This window comes from Vollenhovia emeryi, unplaced genomic scaffold (assembly GCF_000949405.1).
Source record: "Vollenhovia emeryi isolate VEMERY1.0 unplaced genomic scaffold, V.emery_V1.0 DF939140.1, whole genome shotgun sequence".
Classification (NCBI taxonomy): domain Eukaryota; kingdom Metazoa; phylum Arthropoda; class Insecta; order Hymenoptera; family Formicidae; genus Vollenhovia; species Vollenhovia emeryi.
The window spans coordinates 1984794-1999983 of NW_011967226.1; the positions used below are offsets into that span (position 1 = coordinate 1984794).

Here is a 15190-nt window from a genome sequence, read left to right on the forward strand (position 1 = left end):
TTCTAGCATCGTGGACACAGGCCTTAAATGCCCCTGCGCTCGACGTTCGCGTACAGTTTTAATCATATGACGGCGCAGCGCAAATAAACTCTCCTGTTTGCGACACTCGTCGCGGCAGATACGCTTTTATCGCGGTAGAAAACGCGGGTGCGACACATGTTCATAATTAGCCAAGCTTTTTATCGCGACGCTTCGGAACGGCGCGGTAAATTGATTCCTATCTGAAAGATAAATAACGATTGAATAAATTGAAACGTGCTAGCGTTTATCCGCTCAACACCAAAGTTTTATCTCAACGGAGACTTTATCGTCGTCGCGATTACAATTGATTCGTTCGAATCTGAAACAGCGAGAGCCCTTGTGTCGGCGGAATTAAATAAATTTTAAATATATATACAATATAAATAATAATAAATATAAGATAAATAATGCAAGTGCTGCGAGACTCGTTAACTGTGAGAGAAAAAGATTCAACGACTGTCTCGAGAGACGCAACGATTCCTACGCGGAAAAGAAAATGACGTTGCATCAACGAGATCGGTGCAATTGAAATAAAATCGTTGAAACAACATCGGTATGACGAATGAATAACATCAGATAGTTGTCTTAATAATCGAGATGTTGAGTTCAATGCTTAAAATTACAATCCACACCCTCAGAAAGGATTTCTGTTACCGAGACAAAACATTCTCTTGACGCATTTATATTTCTCACAATCTCATTTAGTATAAAAATAAGACAGTGCCAAAATAAAATCCATAATTCTTGTTCTCTTCTATCGAATTAAAAAAGATTGACTTACTATATTGAGACAAGAGTAACTTTATATATCCCTGCGTTTAGAATAAAGTGTCCCTCCACCTTGCAACGCACAAAGTTGGCACCACGATATTAGACAAGAGACGATACATACTATCATTTTATTTTAGATTTTAGAATTTTTCATTTAAGGACCTAAACCAAAGGTCGAAACGTTGTGAAAGCGTATTCAATAAATGTGGCCAGCTGAGGTCGATTAAAATTTGAAATGTTATTTATACCAATACTGGCAATCTGACAAAATATACCATTTTCATTAAAATATTCCTTTCTCCATAATAAATATGATTGCCGCTACATCTATCCTGTTCTATGATACATTGAAGCGTAATAGCATCGGATCCGGAAAATTTTTTCTGTGGGCGCATAGCAAATACAATTGAGTGAATTATTTATGTTTGCGGCAGCCCGTGACGTCAACGTTTAATTCAAGCAACTTCACATTTGTTTAATTCAACGGCATTTTTTCCCGTGTATGTATAATTTTCGATTTCTTCTATTACGAGATTTTATTTACAGCGAAGATGATGCGAAAGGGATGAAAACGTTTGTGAATTTTTTCAATTTCAATATTAAATGTCAACGACGAAAAAGGCTTAATCTTCCGGCACGGCTCGCACTAACCTTCTTGGTCGGTTTTTAAATAAATTTTGCAGTCGAGACAATGCCGGCGGCGCGTCGCTGTCGTGGGTCGAAACGATTCTACGTTCCGACTCATTGGCGTCGTCGGCGAGAGGCTACGACGCTGCGACGTGCGAGTTATGCACATTGTACACACCCGTGACCGTTTATTTATGTATGCACGCAGGATCGCGCGTAGAATGCGGCGACCGTCGCGCGAAAGCGCAGCGCGGATTAAACGTTGGCGCATCATCCTTCAGGACGGGACATTGCGCGCCGCGCATTCCCTCGGGTGCAATTTATATCCGACGTCATAAACATGCAGCGCGGCCGCCCGGTTTATGGATCGGCAAGAGCACGATCGACGAGATACGCGCCTATAGGAAGAAGAAGTCGCGTAAATAAATTGTCCCGGACGAATTGCCCTCGCGTACGTGCGCTGGAAAGGGCTGCGGCTCGTCCGCGCGAGTTATCGCCAGAAGTACCGGCGGTCGTAAAAAGCGCCGCTCGCATATTGTTACGCGGACAATCGGAGTCGGAGTCGTGCGTTTTCACAAGATTGCACTCGACGCGCTGCAATTATTTTTGCAGCCGACGTAATGCGACACGAGTGCCGCCGGTGAGAAGCCTGGTATAAATTGCTTCTGTGCATGAAATACGAGAATGTCACCTTACGTTTCAATGATAAATCCACCAGCGCAATATTAACGATACGACGTCAGGCGATCTGACGTAGTAGCGGCAAGGGTTCGTCGACTCTCGACGTTGCGACGATCGCGTTTCTTTTGGGCGTCGGTTACGTCTCCGTCTCCGCGTTATTAAAAGACGAGTTGGCGAGAGAGCGTCGACTTGAACGACGATCCTCCATTATGCGGCGTCGACAATGAGATCTTTAAGGCCCGGTTTCACCAGACGTCGCTTAACTTTGAGCTTAGCTTAATTCATTCTACGTCTCTTTCCAACTGTTAATCTAGAAAGAGACAACCATGAATTGAGCTAAGAGTAAAGTTAAGCGACGCTTGGCGAAAGCGGGCCTGAGACGTCTTAAAGGCGTGTTTAAAAGTCTCATTGTAGGCGCCGCGTTGCGGGGCGACGTAAGCGCGGTAGCAAAAGCAAATGCGACATCGATTGTACGACGGTAACTGGATATTTCGTTCCGATCGCATCGCGCGCGGCCTTCCCAAACGCACGCGAGCCCGCACGTGTGCGAGACGATACGGCGAGAGTGTCGACCTTGCACTGGCCTCGGCCGAAAGAAGAGAGAAGGAAAAGAAACAGAAAGACCGAAAAGAGTAGCGTGCGGTCTCTCCGCGCGAGATCTTGCGGTCCACGAGAATCCTGTTACACCGGTATTTCCATGCTGCACCGGAGTGCACTCGCGCCGGAGCCGTTCACGGTCCCCTTTTGTCCGCGTCTCGCTGCATTATGACCGCTGCACCGCGAGGCGACGGTGACGAAATACGGGGTGTTTCGAAAATGAAACGATTACCTGTCCGATTTAGCTTTGTCGCGGGCTACGTACGTAAACGGGGAATACAAAGTTATTAATGGGAAGCGGATTTCAAACTTCGAATCGATAGTCACGTCACAGTATACCGGGGATGCCCACTCTCTGTCGGTCCTGTGATCTTTTCGGTTTCGATCACGTGGTATTCCGCCATTACTTTGGTATGAAATCCCTTCACACCTGTCACACTACCGCGTATACAACATCCGTCTCATTGGCCGCGCCAAAATAATATTATGTCTATGGAGTGGGCATACTAGTTACACTATGGTCAGGTCTCTGTTCCACCGGGACTTCCCCCGCGACCGGCTCGCTCCATTTCCCAATCTCGAAATTGTCGAACAGCAGACACGTCTTCGTTAAACTCCGATCGCTCTTTACGGAGTTTTATATAAGAGAATCAATTTTCAAAAAATGCTCTCACCATCCCCCTACACTTGGAACGTTCCTCCCGACCGCAAACCAATCGAGAGATTTCTTTTCCCGACCTCCGTCTCGAAACATTCGCTCGGACGGACCGAAATGCAACACCTCGACCACTTTCAGCGTATCGACGTGGCTCGGGTTTCAGACGTCGGGGCTAGCTCGTCTGGGCTTTGCGGGCGGAACCTGGTCTCTCGAATCCCACCCGTCGCGGATCATCACGTGCCTTCTACTCGCAAGACGATACGTGTTCGCGTCGGTCTCCCAAGTTTTACCCGCGGTTCGCAACGGGATTGCATTCGAGGCCCCTTTCAGAAATTTTCCAGAGGGCCGCGACGAACGGTACCTTTTTCTTTTTTCCCCCGTGATAACAGCCGATTTAATAGTGAAATTACGTCGCAGGATGCTATTCGAAATAGCGGAGGGATATTGTCCGCGGCATAAAAATTGTATCAGTGGCCACAATTTAAACGTGATTTGAGGGCGACGCGGGGAGACAATTGCGACAGCCCAAAACTAACTTCCGGCACCATTTATTGCCCGCTGGCACGAACGCGGGCACAAATATTTTCCATGTGGATACACTGCAACGTGCATGGTGTCGGGAATTTTTAGTAGCCAGACAGACACGCGTCAGTGTCGCGGAATATGCATGAGCGAGTAACGGCGATATTCGCGGTATCCATCAAACGTTCTGCAAATAGATTACCACGTATTCTAGGTATTCCTATTGTCTACCAGTTTTCATTGGCGAGTTAATTTCAAATTATAATTGAATTGCAAAATCGATCTGTCAGCGTGCCAGACGGATGCACTGATCGATGCCTGATCACAGACGGACTGTGAGATAAATGAATATATGTATATATAACAAAAAAAAAGGAGATAAGGTTCATCATTTTCGCGACGACAAATCCTGGAAAACGACAAGAAACGTTGGACTAATTAATGAGAAAATTAATTTCCCGTGCTAACGCGGGATACAGCGTGCAAAAAAGAAACCGCGCGTTCTTATCCCCGTGATAAGTACTGGAAAAAAAAGAAGAACGGCGAGAATGTGCCGGATTAATTCTCAATCAGGAAATTAATTTTCGATTCTATCGCGGGATTTATGAAAAATCCAATTTCCTCGAGGTAATATTGAATCGAGGACACATGTAATTTCCGTCATTCCCGCGCGGATATTTATAGACTCTAAGGGCCTGAGCAGAATGGCTGTCTTGTGCTCTTAGGACAGTGTTTTATGCTTTAAATCTTTGTCTCAAGCCCGGTCTGCGATGTGACTTAAGAATACAAGACAGCCATTTTGTTCAGGCCCTAAGAATTAGACATTCCACGATGCGGTAGTCGCGCGAGCGTCTTCACCCCCGAGATAATGAGGTACTCCATGCTTTCCTGGATACTCCCGACGCGCAATTCCCCGCCCTTTTTCTCTTTCTCCCTAGATATCGTCCGTTTTTCCCCGGACCGTTGCCAATCGGCTTAGCAGCTGAATTAAGCCGCGCTACGAAACGCCCAGTAAAATATTAAAACGTTAGTTATATTAATCTCTGGCAAGTTCTTGAACCTTCGCGAGTTCGCGTCTTTCATTATTAAAGGTTTTCAACAACCCGGTGATATCCGACAAACTTTCGATATTAAAATACTTGAATATCCGGGGATCAAACGGGGATATATTGAACCTTCTAATCTTCAGAATCCTTAATTTCTACGGGGCGTCAGTTATGCGCAGCTGCAAATGTTTTCGACGACTCAACGTTTGACACCGATCGGCAGTATCGTAAATCTGGGCGGTCGAGATGCGTTCGTGAAATATCTGTGCTCGCGTGTCTCCTGCACAATTGACTATAAATTCCAGGCGCGGTACAAGTAGATATACTCGGGGAAATCGCTCTTCAATTCATCCCTTATATCCGGGGCGATATCCGTAACAGCCGGCTGCAGTTGCTGTCTCTCGCGGCGATCTGGAATCCATTCTCCAAATCGTACTACAGGGACAGTTCTTGAGAGGCCTTCCGACTCGCCGAAGAGATTACGGGGAGTCGTCCCGCACTCCAGCTCCTACTATCGGACCAAGTTCTGTTTTACTCGACCCTCGGGGGAGAAGATACCCGCGCGACCACCACGCCGGACGCAATCGGAATTTATACACGGAAAAAATACTGTTCAATTAAAAAAAAATGAAGTTGCTTGAATTAAACGTTAACGTCACGGGCTGCGTGGTTTTCTATGGATTTAAATTTTGAGCATTAAACTAAATATCCAGATTATTAAGACAACCATCTCACGTTTTTCATCCGTTAATACTGATGTTGTTTCAACGATTTTATTTCAATTGCACTGATCTCGTTGGTACAACATCATTTTTTCCCGTGTATCGATCACGTAGGCTATAATTGCCGATTATAATCGACTCGTAATAAAAAGTGTATCAAGTGAGATACTCAAAACAAGGTTTCACATTGAGATACGTACATTGTAACAATCGCATTTGCATCAATCGAGCGCGTACATGAATATCACTGAAATGCGAAATGGTTATCCTCTTATCTGAAAACTTGACCCCGTTAAAATATCGTTCGTACATTGTATTATAATCCGCAATATTACGTGGCGATGAAGTACTTATTGGATCCCACGATAATACAGACGTTTCCCATTTCGAGCGATGCAAATGTTCAATTGTGAAAAAAGAAAGCGAATAGGCTACAAATTAGAATGCTATGACGTAAAAGTCTACCAAACTGTATCGTGCCATCAAGACTGGATCAAGTCGAGTTATTCACGCCGCAAAAATATAATCATATAAATACAGGCGTACGCGAAAACTTCCCGGTTGTCTCGGCGATGCAAGCTCGTAAATGCGGATCGATATACTCGCCACCCCTTTCTGCCCTTTTCAGAACTGCGCGGCGAGAAAGTATTCCCTGAATCGCGGCTTTCTGGGCCGGTTCCAAGGAAACTCTCAACTTGGAAGTTGGCGTTCGTATTCTACGTCCCGCCGCCGGAATGCTCCCGATTTCGCGGCGCTCTTCCTCCTTTTATACGTCCGATAAAGTACCGCGTAACTACCGACCGGCAGCGGAGAGATAACGATCCGAAACTGAATAGTTCCCATCGCTCGCAGCGGCGCTAAAATACGGTTTATACAACGCAGTTCCCACTCGTAAAAAGAAAGAAAAACCAGAGACGACCTGTTTCAGACGTGGTCTCCGTCTCTGCCGTGTACCATATATCCCTTCATCTATCAACAACACTTCTAGAGCCATGCAGTCGCTCTTGTACGCCTAAAGACTTGTTCATGAATTATTCGCTACCATCTTTTTTGTATTTTTCTTTTCTTTTTTGAAGAGACCTTTTCAGGCTCTCGACAAACGTCTCGTTCGAGAGGGCTTCATCCGAAACTGAGCGGGACGTCTCTTCGGAAAGCCTTCGGGAATTTTGGACTCACCGAGGGAGTGGCACTTCTGTGGGTCGCCGGTCTGGGATGCGGCAAGGATGTGTTCTTAGTATTAGCCGGACCGCCGTTGCAAGGCCTCTGCTGGCCGCTGTCGCGTCGGGAGGGCGGCGGGGGCGGCGGCAGCGACAGGGGTCTGCCGCCGCTCCTCGGATGCTGCGGCGCGGCCTGGAATTGGGTCCAGGACTGACGCGGCAGATATCCCGTCGTCACATAGCCGCCCGATATGAACTGCACCGAGCCGTTGAGATGCGGCGGCGTCATTACCGCCGTTTGCTGCGCCGTTTGCCCGCCGTTTCGCATCTCTCGCACGCTGCTGCTGGGCTCGTCCTTGATTCTCAGCGCGTCGCCGCTGCTGCAGATGACACCGATGCTGATTGCTCGCGAGAGGAAACTACGTCAGCGCGCTGCACGTCCAATCGCGATGGTCCTTGGCACAACGCGCGCACCTCTCATCGTCGAACCGCACGCACATTTGTGTCTCGTCGCTGAAATAGTTTCTTTTTGTTTAACTTCCCCGAGAGATCCCGATTCGCGGACGCTTTTACGAAATGTGTCCCTCGGAGCTCTTCAATTTTATTTCATTTATCTGTAATTGTAGAAACGTTTTAAGAGATCGCCCAGAATACGTAAATTCACTTTGATCTCTCATAATCCGAATGAAAATTTTACGACAACACGTTTAGTGGATCTGCGTTTAGAGTGGCATCTTAATTCGCACGAATCTCTCTTTCTGAGAAGATATTGAAACGTTTGCGCGTCGACAGACGCATATACAATATAAAATCGCTTCCATTGTAATTGGCAGACGCTCGCAAGCGAGGCTGCAGTTCCGTTAGCCCTTTCTTTTCTCTTTGCGCTTCCTATCGCCGTTCCGTCGTCCTTCGCTATATAGCGCTAAACTACCGGGGCAGAACAAAGTGTCGGTAAAGGACAAGGCTGTATCAGCAAAAAGCTCCAAGAAGAGTTCGACAAAAATGTAGCAGTGCAAAAAGGGCATCCAATGCAAGAGAGAGAAATCGAGCAGTCGTCCTCATCGTTCTGCGGCTTTTTCCGCGAGCGAAGCTCCGGAACGCGGGCCGCTCTCGAGAGCCTCTTCGTGAACGAAATCGATTTCACGGACGTTTTCGAGAGTTCGAGCAACACGGCCGATGTTAACGGAACAAGAAGCGTACCACCGTCCTCCTGCCATTTTTATCGCTGGCGGTGCAAGAGCGTTTCGCTTGATTGCAAAAAAAAATATACATATAAAGACGCGGGCAGCTGTAAAACTCTCGTATCTTTGGCGAGGTTTAGCGCAAAATCATGTCGCGAACCACGGAACGAACTGCACTCAACTAAACATCACCGTAACTCGGCCTGGATTGCTCGGCGCCTAAGATGTCGCAATCGGATTAACCGGCGTCGCGAGGAAGTGTTACAAGTTCAGTGCCAAACGCAAGACGCTCGCCCTCGTAAAAATAGAAAACGCCAATCGCGTCAATAATCTGGGTCAATCCGGGCAAGTGGGGGAGGGGGGGGGAGGAAGTTAAGACTGATTGGGGGCGATCAGATTAAATTTTGGGCTTTGCGACGGCACGTGGCCGGGGTATCGATTGGCAAAGAGTCGCGCCGGAAGAATTCTCGGTCGCAATAAGAATACATTATGCGGGCCCAGTTCTGGCATATCTACTTCTCGTAAGAGAAGATTAAAAAAAACCCCAAGACAAAGAAAGAACGATAGAAAGAAAACGGAACGAGTCTGGCCCGTCGAAAGCCCACGGAAGAAGATATCTTATCCTTGAATCTTTAATCGTATCTTTAGATCTCGTATTTTCTCTCTTTGGCTCGAGGGTCATTATTCATATTCATATTGGCGAGCGCTTCGTAATCCTTCGCATCAGTGCACGAGAGAGAGAGAGAGAGGGGGGGGGGGGAAGAGGAGATCAGCGGCGACAAAGGGAGTAAATGGATCGTTTGGCCGATATATCGATCGCGAGGAGAGAAAACAGACGGCTATCGTGACTCGTTTCTCGCAATCGCAGCGCGATTCGACATGCTCGAATAATTTTCAGGATGGCAGCTTCCGCCGGAAAGTCCGCGCCATCACCCTAGAAGATCAGGTTCACTGCACTATCGATACCCGGTGCCGCTTGCGCGGCATTAAATCGCCGAGTTGGACGGTGATTAACTTGCGGCCGGCGCAGATACTCTCGAACAAGCGGAAGCGAGACCGGCCGCGGCACGGCCTTTCCGCTTTATAACCGCGGGAATGTCTAGAAATTCGCTCCGCGCTCTTCATTCACTCTTTTTCACGCTTTTTTAATCACGCTTATGACACGCGTAACACACATCCGCGCCAGCCAGAAGTTTCACAACAAATCTTACATAAATGCATCGCGCGCTCGACACACAGATATCCATTTTATCGCCGTTAAATGCTCGTCTGGACTCTGGAGTGTCCCGCGGTTATCGAACCTCGGAGCGCTAGAGAATTCAAGCTACCGTCACAAACGTAGCGATCAAATCTTCCAAGTTTTCTGTACGATTTTTCTTTAAAAAGATACGATTGTAGTGCGCGGGATTATTTAGACACCCCGTGTAAAATGGGATCGGTACTCCGGGGGGGAAAAAATGACAGCAACCCATTTTGGGGCCCGCAATTAGTAATCGAATTATTTGGATTGTTCGTAACTCTAATCTTTTACGAATCTTACCCCGCGTAACTAAAACTCGCAACTAGCTATTCTATTTACATCCAAGATTTTTAAGTAGTACTAATCAGGTCTCTCAATTAGTTCTGTCGATATTCGGTAACGCAAAGATAATTTTCACTTAAGAGTTGCACTAACCGAAATGTTGTGTTACTTAACTAAAAAAAGAACAGTCAAAATTGTTCCCAATCCAGATAATTCGATTACTAATTGTGAGCCCCAAAATGTGTTGCTGTCTTTTTGTCCCAGAGTACATGCGCGGAAAAAAGGGGGGATTAGGCCCAAGACGTAGCTAACGATAGGGCCCGATCTCGCACTCTTGGGACAGACTTAAGACAATGTTTTATATTTTAAGCCTTTGTCTTGAGGTAACGCACAATAACTGTCTTACGTCTGAAGAGTACGAGACAGCCATTCTGCTCAGGCCCATAGTCGCTGTAAGACGGAGCGCGGGTCAACATCTCTGTATTATATCTACAGTAATAAAGTGGAGTTTCAGTGAGAATCATAACCGAGTGCCACACGATGTATGACGTTCATATTTGTTTTATTTAAATAAAGCTTTATACGCGCTCAGGTGTACGCTCTGTTTTTAATTGAACTCGGAATTGGATTGCAACGCGCGGCATGAATTTGTCGATTTGTGTCACCTGTACGACGGCGCCGTAAACACCGGCTATTTGAAACAAAACGCGAACCGCCCGGCGTTTCGCGAAGGATGAATCGCTTGAAATGCGATAACGTATTGTTTCCACTTTGCCCGTTTCCAAGTAGACTCTCGTTTTCGGTCACCGTCGTGAAACCTGGCCTTTGTCCTCGCCGCGGCCAGTGAAAACGTGGGAACACGCGTACGCCAGGTACAAAGGAAGGATACGTTACGTCGCGCGGGGAAGCGGGCATAATTGTACCATTCGCGTCTCGCCACTGTTTCTCTCGGATCAAACGTTGATGGATATTCCCCTGCCGGAATTACCGCGCTTACACGCCGACGCTAAGATTCCTTTGTGTTCGCACTCGCGCGGGATTGATCGCGCACAGCCAAGTCTATAAAAACAGCCGATTCACGGTGAACCAGATTGAAAAGTTTCGCGGATGAATTATGCCAACGTGATTAATTACGCTGCGTGTATATAGAAGGTAACTCGAGGGACCAAAATCATTCTCCGGCTATGCACCCTCAGAAAGGATTCATGAGGCAAAACATATCCTTCACGCATTTATATTTCTCACCTCATTTAGTATAAAAATAAGACGATATCAAAATAAAATCTATAATTCTTATTCTCCTCCATCGAATGAAAAAAGATTGGCTTGCTAAATTGAGACAAGAGTAACTTTATATATTCTTGCGTTTAGAATAAATTTTCCCTCCATCTTACAACGCACAAAGTTGGCACCGCGATATTTGACAAAAGACTACCCTTTTATTCTAGATTTTAGAATTTTTCACGTAAAATTAAAAAATATTCCTTTCTCTATAATAAATACGATTGACGCTATATCGATCCTATTTTATGATACATTCAAGTGTAATAGCATTGGATCCGGAAATTTGTTCTGCGGGTGTGGATCCTCCGATAACCCGCGATTCTCCCTCGCGAAAAATTAAAGCCCGAAAAAAATAAATGAACAAACAAACAACGCATGGAAGGTGGACTCGACAGGTCTGGAACGCTCGCTGTTGACGATACTAACGCGTGGCGTTGTACATACGTCTGGAGGGTCAATCACCGTTAGACGATAACCGAGAGTCGGAGTAGCAGGCGCGACGATTTTTCGAAATGCACACGCACACGCGTGCCCATCCATGCCGCGTGCGCGTGCGTACACGTCTCGCGATTACGCGCGCGCACGACACACGCACACGTTCCCCAGGTTGTCCGTTATTCCGGAATAATTGGGACTCCCGGCTACCTGCACGTGCGCCAGCGACGACGAGCGGCACGACGCACTTTCCTAAGCGCGACGGCACGCCGGCTTGGCATTCGTTACGCCGCTGTCGTTAATTGTTAATCGTGACGCGTAGGCGGATACGAAAGCGCGCTTTATTAGGCCCGCCATACGCCGTGGGACCGTCAACTCTGCGCCATCTTCTTATGGCGCGTATCGCCGGAAAAGGGATCGCGTCGCGAAAAAGGCGCTGCGCGTTTTCGCACAAGCCGCGCCGAACACAATGACAAGATTGACACAACGCGGGGAGCTCGAATTTTACGCTACTGGCTTTGGAAATGTGTAATGTCAGCTTTCTCCAATAAACTTCTTATTAACTGAATTATAATTAGTACTCAAAATTCCTAAACCGTCTCGTTACTAGATCGCGGAAGTGCGATGTTATTGCTTCTTCTTCTAAAGCCACCGACACACGATACTATTTTTCGATACAGAGTTTTAGATCAGGTGACTTAAGGCTAAATCGTGATTGGCTCTCGTAAGCAATCCAGTAGGCAAAATAGTATCGTGTGCCGTTGGCTTAAAACTCTGCGTCCTTATTGGTTCTCGTGAGCAAACCAGTAGGAAAGGTAGTACCGTGCCGCCGTTGTCTTAATTCGCCACGGGTTAAATAGTGACTTGTTCAAAACAAGTAAATTTTGCATCGATAAAAATCGTAATATTTTCCATCGACGAGCTTAGACGAGGTACGTTGATATGAAATTAAGGGAATTAAGGGAAAAGTATGGGACGCGAAGTGGCTTTTTGTGCTGCGCTATGGTGGATTAGAAGTGACGTAACAGCACTGTTTAAACAATATGGACAAAGCAAGAAATGCGGATTACCGTTAGATAAAGTGCATAGGAGAAGCGAGTGTATTTCAGATTCGTGCGCTGAACGAAGCAGAAGTCAGTAACCGATATTTCTTTTATTATTTAATACCTGCACGCGCGCACAAGTGTAATATTATCCCGCCCGTTTAGGACCGTGCCGACTTTGCATGCGCGTTTTTCCACGCCGGAGATCTAGTTCGACGCGGAGAAAAGTCGGGCGTGGAAGTACCAGGAAATGTAACGAATTTTTAGCGCTCGCGGCATTAGCAATAACGCTCTGCAACGCGAAAATAATAATTACAGTAATTGCATTCGAGACGATACGCGTAAGAACGTAACACGTCAGCAGCATCGAGGAAATACAATTTCCTGCGAAGAGACGAAAGGATGCGCTCTGTTGCATCTTATTGTCTGTTACCGCAAAAAGAAAACGACATCGTTCGTTTTTTCACGTTGATTCCGACGACTTATCTCGTCGCAGATTCGAAAAGGATTTCAGACGAGAAAACAGCGACATTATCGAACAATATTCACGTTAGCGGCCATCAAGTTCCAGCGAAGCTTTCCAAATCCGTATCACGCGGTGGCGATCTAATGGCCGTATCACACTAGCGGGCAAACGCTCGGTCTAGATATATTATGTCTATGGCACGGTCTTACATACAGGTCCTTCAACTCAGCCAAATTTTGGTGGTGGGGGTAGGTCGAATTTTTAAGAAATCACGGTTTCTATATCTGTGTCTCTGTCCTACTACCGCTGTACTACAGTATCGCAGCGACCCTCGTGGCCAAGAGACGAACGATTTTTGGCTTAAAAATTCGACCTACCCCCACCATATGAGTTGCAAGACCTGTATGTAAGACCGTGGTCTATGGTCCCGACTCTTACTACAGGGACTCTAGCCGCCAACGCCAACCGCTAGAGCTACTAGATAAAGGGGAGCTGACTCGTCCGCCATCTTGGAGCCCAAACGTTTGACTTTAACAAATGCATTTCGGCACAAGATATGAATTTCTTGTTCTAAATTAATTGTTAATAAAATTCAAATTACGTCTTTGTTTTTGGAAAGCTATATTTTTATTTATTTACAAATTAAATTAATAATATAGCTTTAATAATTAATTAAAAATATAGCTTTCCAAAAACAAAAACGTAATTTGGATTTTATTAACACTAAATTTAGAACAAGAAATTCATATCTTGTGCCGAAATGCATTTGTCGAAGTCAAACGTTTGGGCTCCAAGATGGCGGACGAGTCAGCTCCCCTTTATCTAGTAGCTCTACCAACCGCTGTTCTCTGATTGGTCGAGACGCAGCACAGCCAACGGCAACGGCAACGCGAACCGCTAGTGTGATACGGCCATAAAGCAGAATGCAACCGCGAACGAAATTGCTCGCTCGTCAATTTATTCCGGTGGCGTTCTCGCGGCCATAGGGAAAGCCGGAGTTTTTCCGTTTGTGCATTGAAGAGCTTCGCCGTGCGTACAGCTGTTACTGAAAACCGACCGTGCGCGCACGAGGAAGAAACGTTAATTCTAATCGCGGCGCTGTAGCGCTCTTACGAGCCAGGCGCGACTGGATACCGTTATGCCGGCTACCGACGTAAAAGTTACGCAAGCAGATATCGCCCGCGGTATAAAGAGCTTCTGTCGAACTGGCACTACCGGAGCAGGATGCGCGGATCTTAACGATCGATGAATGACAGGCCGGGGATTCCCGGTAACGTCCAATTCGCGTGGGAGCCCTCGAGTAGCCGTCGCTACTAGAGATGTCACGGCGAGACGTCGTCCGCTTTTACCGCTGCTTTAGAAAGGCAGCCACGGCACGCGACCCGGCACATTGTGTATACATTAAGCAAATTCTTACGTGCAGAAATCTAGGTATGAAGAACGGCGTAAGCGAAATCACCGTGAAGGCACCGTAAACTTGAAGAGTAAAAATTACGCACTGAGCAAAAAAAAATTTTCGCTACCGTAGTTAATCATTTGGTTTGCTGAATATACTTCGCTGCCGTAACTATACATTTCTAAGGCACAGCAAACGGGTTTGCTGTTGCATCTGATGTAGGCACAGTAGCCAAATATTATATTTAGCTATCACAACTAAATATTAGCTGTCCATATTTCATAACTGAAATTTAGTTATCACGTGCAGCTTTTAGCTACGGCAGCTACATTTTCTTTTCCGTGCGAGACTCGAGATACACTGAAAAAAAAATTCGCTACCATAACTATGATTTGCTAAAAATATTTTACTGCCATAACTATAAATTTTTCAAGCACAGCAAACGGTTTGCTGTCGCACCTGACACGATAGGCACAGTAACAAAATATTTAGCTATCAACAACTATATATTAGCTGTCCGTATTTCATGACTGAAATTTAGTTACGACGTGCAGTTTTTAGGTACGGCAGCTACATTTTCTTTTCCGCGCGAGACTCGGTGTAATCCTCGGTGTACGCAATAAAAAAAATTTATTTTTTAAGCATCAGAGAGGTGAGGTAAGTGCGAGCGCCTACAGTTTCGCTTACAGCATATTACGGCTTCTCCGCGATCTAAACTGCAACCCTATCGCGGAATCGATATCCCGATACGCATCGGCGCGCCGGAAAAATTCGCGAGACGTCTAATTTATATAACACCTCAACTCGCGTACTCTTCGATCGCTTTTCTCTTTCCGGCCGGGGGCTGGTGAAAGTGAGCGAGCCGGCGCGGATAATCGGCCGGCCCGTGCGACGGATACGCGATAACGCGATCGCCTCGACGAAAACTCGTTTCTCCTCGTTCCCGATGAAAACGTCGCCGCGGCTAGGCTCCGTTTTTTTTCCCACGCGGCCAAATGCGGCGCCTAAGCGCTGGTCTACAATACGTGGAGTAAGCGTGGAGTAAGGAGTAAGGGAGAGCC

The 15190-nt window shown here is 46.5% G+C and overlaps 1 protein-coding gene across 5 annotated transcripts in view; it reads right to left on the bottom strand.

Moving 5' to 3' along the window:
• Positions 1-15190, bottom strand: part of LOC105567182 (serine/threonine-protein kinase 25) — a 115579-nt gene that overhangs the window by 27734 nt on the left and 72655 nt on the right. Inside the window, exon 2 of one of the 5 annotated variants that reach the window (XM_012021816.1) lies at positions 6822-7416. The exons of 3 other annotated variants lie outside the window; for them this stretch is intronic. In XM_012021816.1, coding sequence (XP_011877206.1) covers positions 6822-7130 — 309 coding nt within the window. In that variant the 5' untranslated portion in view covers positions 7131-7416. Of the gene's footprint in view, positions 1-6821; positions 7417-15190 lie in introns of those variants that run through there. One more of the 5 variants, XM_012021815.1, reaches the window with a different exon arrangement.